Raw genomic sequence first — 14,080 nt, 5'->3', positions numbered from 1 at the left:
TGAAATTAGTAAAGCATTTTATTCTACAAAATACTCTCAATCGGATGAATATCACATATCATGGCAACCTTAAAATAATTTCTTCAGATCAGCTGAACACACATTTTCTGCCTTTATCAGGCACTATGAACGGGATTAAGATATATAAGGAATACTAAAAACCCTGCTTTCAAGGAGTATACAGTCTAGTAAAAAACAGACATAGAAAGACTAAAAAGACAAAAAAAGAACTACCAATATGATTGGTGCTATGATGCAGATATACACAGGAGGTTCATGGAAGTTTGACAAGCTTAGCAACAAATCAGAAAGGTTCATTCAAAAATTTTTTAATTAAAATTTAAACTTTGTCTGAGGCAGCTAGCTCTACCTTTCTAAACTGTCCTTTGCATTTCTTTTGCTTATATTCTTTGGCTTTATTAATAGACAATAATTTTAGAGATGGCGGATACGGGAGAAAACATGTTGCAGGGAAAGATGTTTCACTTTGGACTGTAATACTTACATTATCAAATCCTCCAAGTTTGTGTACAAGTCTGAATAACTTAAAGAGATTCAAATTTCGATATCCAAGTACAGGTCTTTTGTTAATAGGTGTACCTGTCAGAGAAAACACAAAATATATTAGAGCTATGCTACATTTTTTTATTTAGAATTTCAAAGGATCCAAATAATACCACTGAATATACATAGTGCAATATCCATATGAGGGGAAAAAAATCCCTTGTTAATCATGATATACACTTAAGCCCATGTCACCTTTTTAAATTTCTCACATACCCGATTTCTGAAATCTTATTTCATTCCACTTTCTTCCTTCTGATGAGCAAGAGAATAAATACCAAATAAAAGATAAAATGCCAACAAAACAAAGCTTTTAAAAATTTGTGAAATAAGGTTTGACAGAAATAGAGGAAGTTTTGAGATAATGGATAAGTAACTGCTTCACAATGAGTTATTTTACAATATTTTCTTTGTATTTCACTAATTTATGACTACTGTAAACAATGATCCTACAGTAAAGCTACAGTTTTGTTTCATCCTAACACAGGAAAATGCAGGGTGAGGACACTAAATCAAATCATCAAACCATTAGAAAGTGGAAGAGTAGATAACCAGGTGGAGATACACAGTAATCTATGGCCCTTTCCAAAAATACATGCCTGACTGGCTTAATCATTTTTTTATCACTCCTCTCTAATATTAAGTTTTATTCATTTTCTTCACTTTTTCATTTATCTTATACAAAAGCCTGAGAAATAGCATACTTCTTAGGCCAACTTCATTCATACAAAGAAATAACACAGGAATCAAAGACATTTTGTATTAAAGAATGAAAAGATACCTATATGGTGGTAGCCACTGTCATTTATGAGGACAAAAGACGACAAACAGAACCAGCTTCTACTCATCAGCATGACAAATGGGGGTTTACAAAACATAATTCCCAGAGTATCGTGGCACTTTCAAATATCGATTTATTATATTTATTTTGTCCTTCCCCTCCAGCTAGCAAGTTTTCCCACTGCCTTCCTAGCATCTTCCCTGGAGAGGAGAAAGCAGACTGACCAAGAAGATAAGCAAGAGAGTAACAGGGCCAAAGTCACTAAAGAACAAGGGCATTACTGTAAATTAAAAGGTTAGCACCCATCCTCTCACCTCAATCCTTGCATTTCTTTAACATTAGGCAGATTCAGTAAGCTGAGGCAAGGCTCACCTTTAGACCTCGACATGTTTCTTTCTTTATTTCTGGCTCTCTATGGATGGTTTAATTTTCCTCTTAGCTCTATGTGGCTGAGTCATAAGAAGACTTATGGCCCATCTTAAGAATGACACACACACACACACACAGAGACAGACACACACACACACACACATCCTTGGTGTATCAAACAGTGATTCTGGAGGAGGCTTTTTATTAAAAGCCTTTGTGTAGATGCTAATAAAATGGTACTATGATTCCCATTCAGCTACTATGCCCTAATATAAGAGTTCTTTGGGGTCCCATAGTAGGTGGGGGAATTGACAGGACAGGAAACAGGCATTATGTGTCCATGCCATAATATTTATGAAAATACTGTCAAACTCCTCATTCCACGTACTATGTGACAGGTGCTATGCCAGTGCTGGTGATATCAGAGGTCAAAAAGACAGCTGTAATTACTGGTGACCTGAAGCTTAATAAACAGAATTTTTATTTTTAAAAGATTAATTATGTCTAAAATCTACAACATTAAGGATAGATAAAAGAGAAAACGCTCACCTCTATCTTCCATAAATTTGTACAACTGCTGAAGAAAGTTCTCCCTTTCTTCTGGAAACGGTTCTATTTCTTCCTAATTTTAGCCACAGAAGAAAAAAACATTATTTCCCTCAATTAAGCATTTTAATAATGCAAGTAGGTTTACTACTAACATCAAAGACTAATACTTATTAAAATATTTCAAAGGCTTTACACCAAATAAAAATTACTTAATACTAAGCTGTTCAAAACCAGGTAAGTCTAGACATTTCACGTTTTACAGAGGAATACGTCCTATAAGGTACCTCAATAGTTAGAATCCCAAATGTAAATTCTCATGTAAAAAATGAGAAAAGCAAGACTGCTAATGAACTTTTGACCATATCAGAGATCTATTCTTTAAATCAGGGTGATGGGCTTAAAAAGACCTACTCTCACTTACATTAAATTGGGTGAGGGTTTGACATCAAAGCTGACTCTATTACTGATCCTTAAGGAACTATATACAGGTTTGGGTCCCATTAGCTGTAACTATAAGTATCCTTCATGATATACAGCCCCACTGTATGGTACTCCATGCTTATATAATCAGTAAAGTGGGGAACAAACTTGATCTACAATACCTGAAGATTCAGACTTAGGGAAATCTTCAAGTAATAAATAGTTCCCCGATTTATCAATTACAAGGGAGGGACTAGCTTCTTGCTGCTGTGGCCAAGGGCTGTGGCAGTAGGGAGCTGGTCCTGAAGCAACCTGCAAGGAGCAGGGTAGTAGGTAAGATTGAGGAACTCACCAATTCAATGACTTTCATCCAATCAACAAACATTTAACGAGCACCTGTCCATGTAGGCACTATGCTAGGTGCTGAATGAAAACAAAACTAAGCTATGGAGTGTGCCATCACATAACCTGATTAGGATAGGAGTAACTGCAGAAAAAATTATTCAAAATATAGAGCTAGGCTTTACAGTTACTCTGGCTGAAATATACTTATTTCTAATAGTAAGAGTTATGATATTCAACTGATATTCTAAATCTTAACATGTTTTAATTTGGAAAACCATGTCGAATGCCATTGTTCTAGTGAGATTTGCCTTTTTATTTTAAAAGCTAGTACACCGAAAAAAGGCAAATTTAAAAACAAAAAACCACGTTGCTAGCTGGACAGAGAAGAAGAAATGATAACCATTAATTTGCTTATGATAAAACTGTATTTCTCAATTTAAACACAGTCCACATACGTCAGTCGAGTTTTGGTAATATAGTCAGATGCAAATCTGAGGAAATCTATTTTCTAGACATTATCTTAAATGTCTCCATGTTACAATATTTGACTTTAATAAACTGCCAAATTTATTCCTATTCCAAAAACACTTAAGTGAAGTTTGTATTTAACTTGAGAGAATGTTTAAACTGGACATGAAGCACTTGTAAAACACAAATCTAAGCAACAAAAGATTGGTCAGCTAATATTTATTGATAACTTATTACACATATGACATGTGATATGAATAAGACAAGATCCCTATCTTTGAGGAGCTTATAGATTTATGGGGAGAACAAAATACACAGTAAACATAAATAAGTACAGATGTATACGTATATACATAAAAATAAATAACAAAAGTATGTACAAGGAACATTAGTGATTTGGACTACCACATGGAGTAATCAACGTTCCTGAGGTGAGGCAGGTGACAGAAGGTTTCCCTTTACAGAGATGGCTCTTAGTAAGTAGGGGTTTGAAAGCTGAGCAGGAGTGCACCAGGCTGACCGAGAGGAAGAAGGGTTGTGCAGACAGAAGCACTGGTGTGTGCAAGAGTGAGCAGCAACAAGGTGTGCAGTTTGGTACTGCTACAGCACAAAGTTCAAAGAGGGAGAGTACACCAAGAGAAGCGATGAGAAAAGAGAGGCAGGAGTTGGACCAGAAAGAAGGTTCTATATTGAAGCTTGACTTTTACAGTGACAAAAAGTCACATAAGAGGTTTTAAGCAAGGGATTGATAGCTCATTTTAGCATTTTAAATAGAACGCAGTCGGGGAGAAAGTGAAGCAGGGCAATTTTTACACTATGCACTGTCATTATAAATCACACATCCTATACTATAACCTCCAAAACAATTCGATTTCATTGGTAGTTTACTACAGTTAAGTAGCAAAATTTCATAACTTGGCTAAAATATTACAAATTGACAATAAATTACCTTAATTTCCTGAATACATTGAATACAATTCACTTCATGGTCAAATATAGTAACCTTTGCTATCTGTACCACTCACTCAATAACTTTATAAAGTTGTTCAGCAAACCATTAGACAGTGCCTTGTCACTGCCAGAACTAAAGCACCGGTTACAATGAAATCCAAAACTTTATGCTCCTTGATCCAAACTAATTCACAGATGTCTCATTCATTTGACTCATCTAATTGGAACAATCTACCCATTTCTATTAAAGTGATTTAAGATTCTCTGAAACAAAGGATACTAATCTTTACTTTTCTGTTGATTTTTCTTTTAATATTAGATGGAAGATATATTTTATCCTTTTCTAGGTATTTCAATAAAATATGCAAATATAAACATTTCATGAGGTGACAGCTATCTACATAGTGGTGGAAAGCATGTTAAAGTATTAGGTGGGGACTTCCTTAATCATCTGATAAACCAAAAGGACATCAAGATTAAAACACATTTTTGAAGTTACTGGCATGAGAGGGTGAACAAATCCCATGCCATTTTATGCCCCACCCACCATGTTGGCTCCTGTTTAACATTATTCCTTTGTTTCACTGACCAGCTACACATCAAACTCAGGGCAAGCTGTAAAAGGAGCACCGGTTTCAAGGAGTGAATGATTTATTACAGCAGGTGGTCTCAGTGGTCTGAGCACTAACATCACAAGACCTCCTGCCTCACAGATCACAGAACACCTGGTGAATGATGTTATCAACTTACTTTTCTTAAGATGTTTCCTTGAAGTTACTTTTAGTAACAGGTGCTCTTGCTATAGAAATACTGTCTAACCCCAGAGAGGCAGAGCTCCTGTCTCCTGATGTCTGATTCTTTACTGCATGTGGCTTTCCCATATGTAAGTCACCCCCATTAATAAATATCTCTGGTTATCAAACAGACCTGCCTGCTTCCTCCTTTGGTCTCAAAGTATCTTCCCAATTTGGAGGGCATTACTCTTTAACCCCCCTCTTTGCACAACTGGGATAACTATACTTAATATTTTTATTTTCACAAGATCATATTTTATTTTAAGATACGCAAACTACTTGACTATGATGAATATTGCAAATATAATCTTATGAAATATTTCTAATACTAAAAATATTTATATGATTAATGACTTTATGCCAAATCTTAACTGACAAATGAAACCCAAGTGTCATTTATAATGTTAAAAGACATCAACTGTTTTCACTTACCTCTTCTTCACTGCTATTATCCTCCTTTTCTTTTTCATCATCTTCCTCCTCCTCTTCCTCCTCTGCTTCACTGCTAGAGCTATCTTCTTTCAATTCAGTCTTCCAGTTACCAGGAATAGTTCTACTTTTGTGAAATTCAAGTGCCTGATCGAAGGCTGAAAAGAGACCATAAACTTCATGAACTGGATAAATTAAGATAGTTGATTTGTCTAAAAATATTAAAGGCCAGCCATCAAAAATATATACATACATAAGTGTGTGTATGTATAAAAAAAGACAAACAAAAACTGCTATGCTAATACCACTGACATTAAGTGCTTGCTCTGTACCAGGCACTGTGTCGAGTGCTTTCTCATGTAGCAATTCAATTAATCCCATCAGTCCTACGCATGAGGCAAAAACACTGCCATTGGAAGGTTACTTAAATTCAAACACAAGAGGAAAAGAGTTTTCTTCTTTTAAACAAAAATTATGTTTCTCTAGTAAAAACAACTTTAACACAGGTAAATCACTGAATATTTTTACCCAACAAACAATCGTTAAACAGTATTAAATAACAAGCAAAGAGCCAGGTATATTTTCAGGTAACTATGAAACACCTGAAAATTGACTGTAAGTATGCTCTCAACATTTCTAGCTAAACCTAAATTAAAGCTATGCTAACAACTAGCTTAACTAAAATTAGCTAGACACTATTCTCATTTTACAGCACACGGAAAAAATCACAAACCATAAAATCTTTATGATTTTGAGCCAGTCTACAAAGCATATTATTGGATTCAGTGTACAGGGCAAAGAGAAAATAAACAACTATCTACAAAGCCAAAAACCAAGTAACAGATGCAATTACATCATGTTCCTCAATCAAATATAACTAACTACTAGGGCCTTGTTAGATATGTACATTCATTGGTGAGAAATGCCAAATCAAAATTACTTTTGATTCTTTTTTCTACCATCCCCAGGAACTAATATTTTATTCACTAGGCAAAAGCCAGACTACAATAATAGCTGATGGTACAGTTCTTTCCCACTATTCTAGATTATTGCCCATTTAAAAAAAAATTGACTATTTAATTATTGACTATTTAAAAAAAAAAAACCCTATATAACAAAAAACACATGGATTTATAAAAGTATAAGTCACACAGAACCAAATATAACTTTATGGACATAATTTTAAAAAATTTTTTTTGAAGAACAAAAGAAAGGCAGGCCAGTTGGCTCATTTGGTAGAGCACAGTGTTACAACTCCATGGTCAAGGGTTTGGATCCCCTTACTGGCCAGCTGCCAAAAAGAAAAAGAGGAAAAGAAAATTTAACCTTCAAAGACACTTCAGCAGTTTTTAAATTACTTGTAGTTTATTCCAACATTATCCTTACCTTGTTTTAATGTAGCATCAGGCTTTGGTGCAGTGTCACTAGTAATTTCATGGACATCTTTTCTTGCAACTGAAGTACTATATTATTTTTTAATTATAAAGGAAAAAAAAACACAAAAATATGACCAAAATTAAGAGTTCAGTCAATTACATGCCACAGAAAGATACTGAAATATGGCAATACTGACATTTACAATGAAAGTGGCTGCATACAGGGTTGCAAGTTCCAAAAAACATATGCATGATGTTAAAATGTATAATCACCTACAGAAAGATCCCTCCTCAAGAAATGTTTCATAAACACCCAAGTGTTCTCAAATATCAGGGTCCCCTGCCTAAATGCAATACCAAAAAGTGTTTATAGCAATATAATAATAAATAAAATGTTTGGAGGATAGAATGTGTGAATCCAATTTTTATAAAAAGACAGTAAGAGTGCCATTATCTTGGGATATTCACAAGAAATTACTTAGAAAAGATACCAGTTTAAAATGTAAATTTTCTTTTAGCAATTTTTTTAAACTGAATTCTAAGCTTACAAACTTTTTTTTTTTTTTTCCTTTTTTTTTGTCTTTTTTCATGTCCGGGAACAGATCACAACCCTCAGTGTCGCGCCTGTACCGGACCGGGACCAGCAACGGGATCGCAACCCTCGGTGTTGCGCCCGCACCTCACTCAGCCAGTGAGCGGGAACCGGTCTGTATGTGGGATCCGAACCCTCGGCGGGAGGGCCGCCGCGCTCCCAAGCGGTGCACTGCAGCAGTGCGCCACCTGGCCGGCCCCTAAGCTTACAAACTTTTAAAAAAATGTTTAATTACTCAAAAAGCTTCCATGTTTTCTCTTGAGCTTTCTGACTCTATGGCTTGTGCCTTTAACTCTTTCACAACGATTTTCTGCTCCTCAATAAGGAAAACATGCTTGATCCTGTCACACACACATTTAGCATACACGGAACCACCATAAGCCCTGCTGGCATGTTTCTTCATTTTAGACAGTCTCTTATGAACTTTGGGACTCACAGCCCAAACCCCTCAAAGCCTGCCTGGGCACACACCACATGCAGATTTTGGTGCTTTCCCAACCTTCTTGGTATAAAAGTAAACAATTCAATTACTAGGAGTTCAGGACAGCCTGTTCTTAGAGGCTGTGTTATAGGAAAGCCTACGATGGTATGGCAAACACTGGACCATTCTGAGTGCCTCCAGATGCATCCCCAGGAGAACACAAGCAAAGTTCTAGGATGCAAGTTGAGTCCTTTCATGGAACTCCCTGACCATAACGACAGTCACCTGCAAACAACTGGGAGAGGTTCTATTACATCACATGCATTTCCTATTTTAAACTAATCAATCATTCAGCTTCTGTGCATTTGGTTTTTGTCGACCGATCCCCAAGAGCCTGAAAACTACTCCAAATACATTTTTCAGGCTGCCATTTTTTTAAACTTATTTTAAAAATTTCAAATACACACTGAAGTAGATATAACTGTGCAATGAACCCCCATGTATATATACATGGCCCAACTACAATAACCATAAACCAACTGTCACTGTTTCATTTATACTCCTACCTACTTCCTCCCACCCAAACTGGATTATTTTGAAGCAATCCCAGAAATTATATAATTTCATTTATGATATTTCATTATGAATCTTTAACAGAAAATCATTTTTAAAAACCAACCATTCTATCACCTCATATCTAAAAATTAGGTATGTGATCATTGTTTTCAGCTTTATTGAGGCATTCAAGTAATTGACAAACAAAATTCTCTATATTTAAAGTGTACATGATTATTTGACATACATATTCATTGTAAAATGGTTATCCTAATCAAGTTAATTAATCTCACATCACCTCACATAGTTACCTTTGGGGGATAGAGGGAGGAAATACTTAACATCTACTCTCTTAGCAAATTTCAAGTGTACAATGCCATATAATTAACTACAGTTGTCAAACTGTACATTAGATCCTGACAACTTATTCATCTACAACTGAAAATCTGTACCCTTGGACTAACATCTCCCCATTTCCTCAATCCCCCAACAATAATTTCTTAATGTCATCAAGCCAGTATTCCATTTCAGTGTTCAAATTTCTCTGATTATCTCAATTTGGTTAAAGGTGGTTTCACAGATTGTTTTTAAAAATCACTTTTCAGAACCTAAAAACCCAAACACCAAATCTTAAAACCTAATGACACCCAATAAGGCTCAGTATAAATGCCAGCTTCTTTAGTCATACAACTGTTAACAGAAAAAAAAAAAAAGAAAGAAAGAAAAAGAAACCCAGAACTCTAAAAAAAGTTCTACTTGGAAAATCACTTTCTTAACATTTAATACACATCTACAGCAACCCGTTTTAATCCACAGACTAATGCAAAGGTCGAATATTATCCAACAGGTTTCACAACAATCATTAGACATAACTAGAAATATTAGCAAGTCCTAATTAGACAATCAAAAACAAACCCTAAAGAAACATGCAAACATAAATATATCTGTCAATATATTAGATATGTTAGATATATCACATTTGCCTCGACCAACCACCAGATTATTATACAGGCAAATGTTGACATTAGACACCACTGAGAGTCTGGTTTAGAAAAGAAGACCAAAATGAATAAGAAAAGACTAGCACACTCAAAGAAAATACGAAAACAATGTCACTCTTTGAAACATTATGTATGACGAAAAATAAAAGCCTAAGGTCACTGGAAATTACTAATTTATCACTTGACATCCTCATTTTAAAAAAAACAGCATACGTAAAAATATATAAACCAAGTGAATTATACATACAATTTGCCATCTTTGAAAGATCGAACAAGAATGTTGTCTTTTTTCACAGCAATCTCATCACTACAATCAGGACAAACCACCTTTAAAAAAAAGAGTGAAACCATGGTAACTAAAAGCACATTTATAAATAGGTACATAAGTATCTACTATTTGCATCCTTTTTAAAAGTAGTTTAAGTTTATTTATTCATTTTTTTTTTGTCTTGTTCGTGACCGGTAAGGGGATCGCAACCCTTGGTGTGGTGTTGCCCACACCGTGCTCAGCCAGTGAGCGCATCGGCCAGTCCTATATAGGATCCAAACCCACGGCGGGAGCGTCGCTGTGCTCCCAGCGCCGCACTCTCCCGAGTGCGCCACGGGGTCGACCCTAAGTTTAAAGTTTAAAAACTAGATTTAGTTTGAGGGTAAACAGGTACACAGCACGTGTGGGAGCACATGGTAATTTTAGATTGGTACCTTGCATGCTTCCAGCTCACTGACAATAACACTGGTTTGGGCCCGGGGATGGGGTTGGAGCAGAAGCCAGCTGAGCTCTGACTGAGGGGCAGCACTATGGCTACAAGGAGGACATGAGCCCAGAATTTCCAGAGCTTGGGCCATGTTAATTCTTAGGATAAAATCTAAAATCTTTATGAGAAGGGTTTGAAGCAGAAGACATCGTAATAGATTTCCCATTTTAAAAATTACTTTGGCTGATACGAAGAAAGTAGTTACAGCCATCATCTGGGTGAGATGGTGGCTTGGATGTAAAGTGGTGGCAATGGCAAACTAAAGAATAATTAGATATTTATATAATAATTATCAGACCTAATTTAGAAAGTACAGAGATGAGAGACCTGTACTAGACAGCTGCCAAAAAAAATAAATAAATAAGAGAGAGAGAGAAGAGGACGTTTAGTTTTGTGCCTTGTGCAAATGGGTAGATGACAGTGTCATTTACTGTGAAAGGAAAACAATGGAGAAAGACAAGTCTGGGCATGAGGGAGGACATACAGAAGGAGTTTTGGGCCTACTGAGTTTTGAGGTGGCTAAAGGCCACCCAAATGGAAATACTGAGTAGACAAATACCCAGGTATGGAGCTCAGCACAGAGGTTTGAACTCTAAGGTATAAATGTGGGAATCTACAGCCTAAATTTCAGAGGTCAAAAATTGGGGGCCTGTGAGCCTAATCCACCCATATTTTTTCTCTGATGAGCTGAGGGCTTTGAAAACGGCACACATTGCTGCGGGGGAAGTGGGGGAGTGGAGTAAGGAAGCTCATTCCCCAGCTCTGCCACAGAAACCACAATCTGCATTTTATCCAATTCATCCATGTGTGTGATTTTCTTGGTCCCGAAGGTATATATCACTTTGTTATCTCTGCAACTGAAGCTGTTAACAGAGGATGAGATCACCCTAAGGAGAATATGGTGTGGTATATTCCGAACTTTGGATTACAACTGCAAAGGTTGGTTAGAACTTGGTGAAGAAATATATATCATTTCTTTCTTTTTTGCTTGAGATAACAAATAATTATGAGACCATGGTTACCTAGTTTAGCTCATCAATACCACAGATACACAAGAGTTTATATATATTATGGACATAAATTTTCATACAAATGCATTTAACACGGAACAGTGTGTTTTAATCCCAAATCTCTACAATTGGTAGCCACTGAATAAGCAAATAAGACGATGAGAATAAAGGTTAGCAGATTCTCAACCAAAAATTTAAAAATTAATCAACCACAAGAACAGAAAATCTCTACAACATTAAATAAGTCAATCCTTGTAAAACATTTTGAACAGTGCTTATATGACAAATACCATATTTTGCAAATGCAAGTTAAAGTAAATATCCTTGAGAACACACAAAAATTTTATTAAATATAATTAGCAGAACAAAAAAATGCAGGCCAGCCCGTGGCTCACTCGGGAGAGTGCAGTGCTGAAAACACCAAGGCCACAGGTTCGGATCCTATATAGGGATGGCCGGTTAGCTCACTTGGGAGAGCGTGGTGCTGACAACACCAAGTCAAGGGTTAAGATCCCCCTATCGGTCATCTTTTAAAAAAAAAAGAACAAAAAAATGCATTCTAAGGAGTTGGCTCATTATTAGTAGTAAGGGAGTGAAAATACATGAATCAAGGGAATAATTTTTGACCCATTCTGTCTCTTGATATCTGAGAAAAAAAGCTGCTACAAGTGAGAATGGTATCTTTAGTCAAATCAATAAACTATATTATATTTATAATTATAATACATATTTATATTATTTTTATATTGTTTATAAAATATGAACAATAGTTTATAGTTTACAAGCATGAGGCAAGTGGAAGACAACCTGTTAGAAATGTGGATCCCAGTGTTTGATACAAATCACTCAATGGTCTTCAGATAAAATCATCAGAGGCCATGACAATTCAGACTCATCAAATTTTAAAAATTAAGACTTCAAGATAATTCTGAAGAAATACTTATTATTAATTTCAGTCTCCTGTTTGGAATTTACAACTTTAAATGACTTATCCAATTACACCTTATCCAGAAAGAAATGCACTCTTACTGTCACAAAAAGTTAAATCTTCATTAATATGCATATGACCATTAGTTGATCCCAAGTTTGCTTTAACAGCTACAAATTATTTTGTTGTCTATCAAAAGATTAATTGAAAGGCAGCCTAATTAAGTCTGTGAAAGATGTTGGTAGTGTTCCATTTGTTAAAAATCAAAGAAAATAGTCTCTCATACATGGCCCGTTCAACTTGCTAAAGAGGCTAGTGGTTAGCAAAAAACAAAAAGATAAAGTTCAAAAGACTTTCCGTCATCTGCCATCATGGTTTGAGTTGCACAGAACTTGGGACAATAATGAGGAGACTCCTGATAATAAAGCACTGAGCACCTCCTCAGAATCGCAGAAAGGCAATGAGAGAAAGCAAAGAGAAAACTCAAAACATTCATGATGGGATCTACAGAGTGACAAACTTTTGGAGAGAAAACATCAAAAAGTAGGTAGACAGACGAATCTATTGTATTGAAAGCCAGAGACTTGGGCAATATATAACTGCATAATGATTACGTAGGGAGTATCTAAAAGGAAACATTAAGCTCAAGGAAGCAAACACCCTGGCTCAGTAAGAATGAGGAAAATTCTATCCTTGCCAACCAAGAAAGATTCTGTTCTTTTACAGTCTACTCTCTTCATGGTGGACAAGAGTTTTTAAAGTCTGCACTATAAATTTTCTACTCAAAATAGAATAGTACAATCAACTCCCATACTCCTAATTTCTAAGATTATCAAGATTTCTTGGATGACTTCAAGAGTTCTTTGTACTCAAAGACAATTTAAAAAGTAATCTTTGTGTAAAGTGAATGATGCTAAAAACATTTGTACCTATGAAAAACACTTTTAGGAAAATCTACTTTTTCTTCATGAACTTACATAGTTAAAAATCAAACTTTTATACTGAAGCTACTCACCAGTGCAGGAAACCATAGTGCTTTCTTTTTATCCAAACTAACGTAATCTACACACACGACTTTGCCTAGTAGCTCATCAGTCTGTTTCCTATCATCCTCATCTTCATCACTGGAGGATGATGAAGACTCTTCCTCTGGTCTAGGGAGAGAAAAAAATGAGATATTTCCACTTATCTTCACAAAGAAGCAGCATGCCAATGATGAATATAGATATTTCAAAACTCTTATCACATTTCCTAAAGTGTACAAGATGGCTAATTCAAATTTTAAATAATTTTCTAAATTTCTGAAGAATTTCACAGTTTTCTAAATTTTTGAAGAATAACAGTAAGAGTTCATCATTAGAGGAAATCACATCATTTTCCTGAAAATCTTTCACATTTATTTAGCACCATTTTAAGAAGATTAAGGGTGAAGATCAAAAGAGAATAACTGGCCCCCAAGTCCTCAAAAAGCTGACGGCCCCATATTAAACATCCCAGTACCACACTAAAATATACTACATCCCAATTTCAGATTAAATGAGTTCTGGAGATAGTAATTTTACATTCTTGGTACAAAGCTAATTTTAAAAAGGGGGAGGCAGACCTTTATTAACTAGGGTGAGGAAAGGAGGCAATCTGATAAGAGATACACTGCTATCCTTACTATCAAATATACACAAACTAGATACTCATAAGTTTTTTATTATGTTAAAAATTCCTTTCAGTAACACTGAATATTGGACTAGTAAAACAAAGATGTTAAATGTCAGAAG

At 35.5% G+C, this 14,080-nt stretch overlaps 1 protein-coding gene and 1 pseudogene across 4 annotated transcripts in view; both read right to left on the bottom strand.

Moving 5' to 3' along the window:
* The window catches only part of ARID4B (AT rich interactive domain 4B (RBP1-like)), a 139,102-nt gene that overhangs the window by 41,897 nt on the left and 83,125 nt on the right, over positions 1 to 14,080 (bottom strand). For all 4 annotated transcript variants that reach the window (XM_008581175.1, XM_008581178.1, XM_008581177.1 and 1 more), the window contains exons 8-13: positions 13,324 to 13,462; positions 9,863 to 9,942; positions 7,057 to 7,133; positions 5,674 to 5,828; positions 2,264 to 2,336; positions 506 to 600 (exon numbers count right to left, since the gene is read on the bottom strand). In XM_008581175.1, coding sequence (XP_008579397.1) covers positions 506 to 600; positions 2,264 to 2,336; positions 5,674 to 5,828; positions 7,057 to 7,133; positions 9,863 to 9,942; positions 13,324 to 13,462 — 619 coding nt within the window. The remainder of the gene's footprint in view (positions 1 to 505; positions 601 to 2,263; positions 2,337 to 5,673; positions 5,829 to 7,056; positions 7,134 to 9,862; positions 9,943 to 13,323; positions 13,463 to 14,080) is intronic.
* LOC103597351 lies at positions 7,874 to 8,552 on the bottom strand (annotated as a pseudogene).

The sequence above is a fragment of the Galeopterus variegatus genome, unplaced genomic scaffold (genome assembly GCF_000696425.1).
Source record: "Galeopterus variegatus unplaced genomic scaffold, G_variegatus-3.0.2 Scaffold2288, whole genome shotgun sequence".
In the NCBI taxonomy this organism is placed as follows: Eukaryota; Metazoa; Chordata; class Mammalia; order Dermoptera; family Cynocephalidae; genus Galeopterus; species Galeopterus variegatus.
This window is presented reverse-complemented; position numbering and strand designations above follow the sequence as displayed.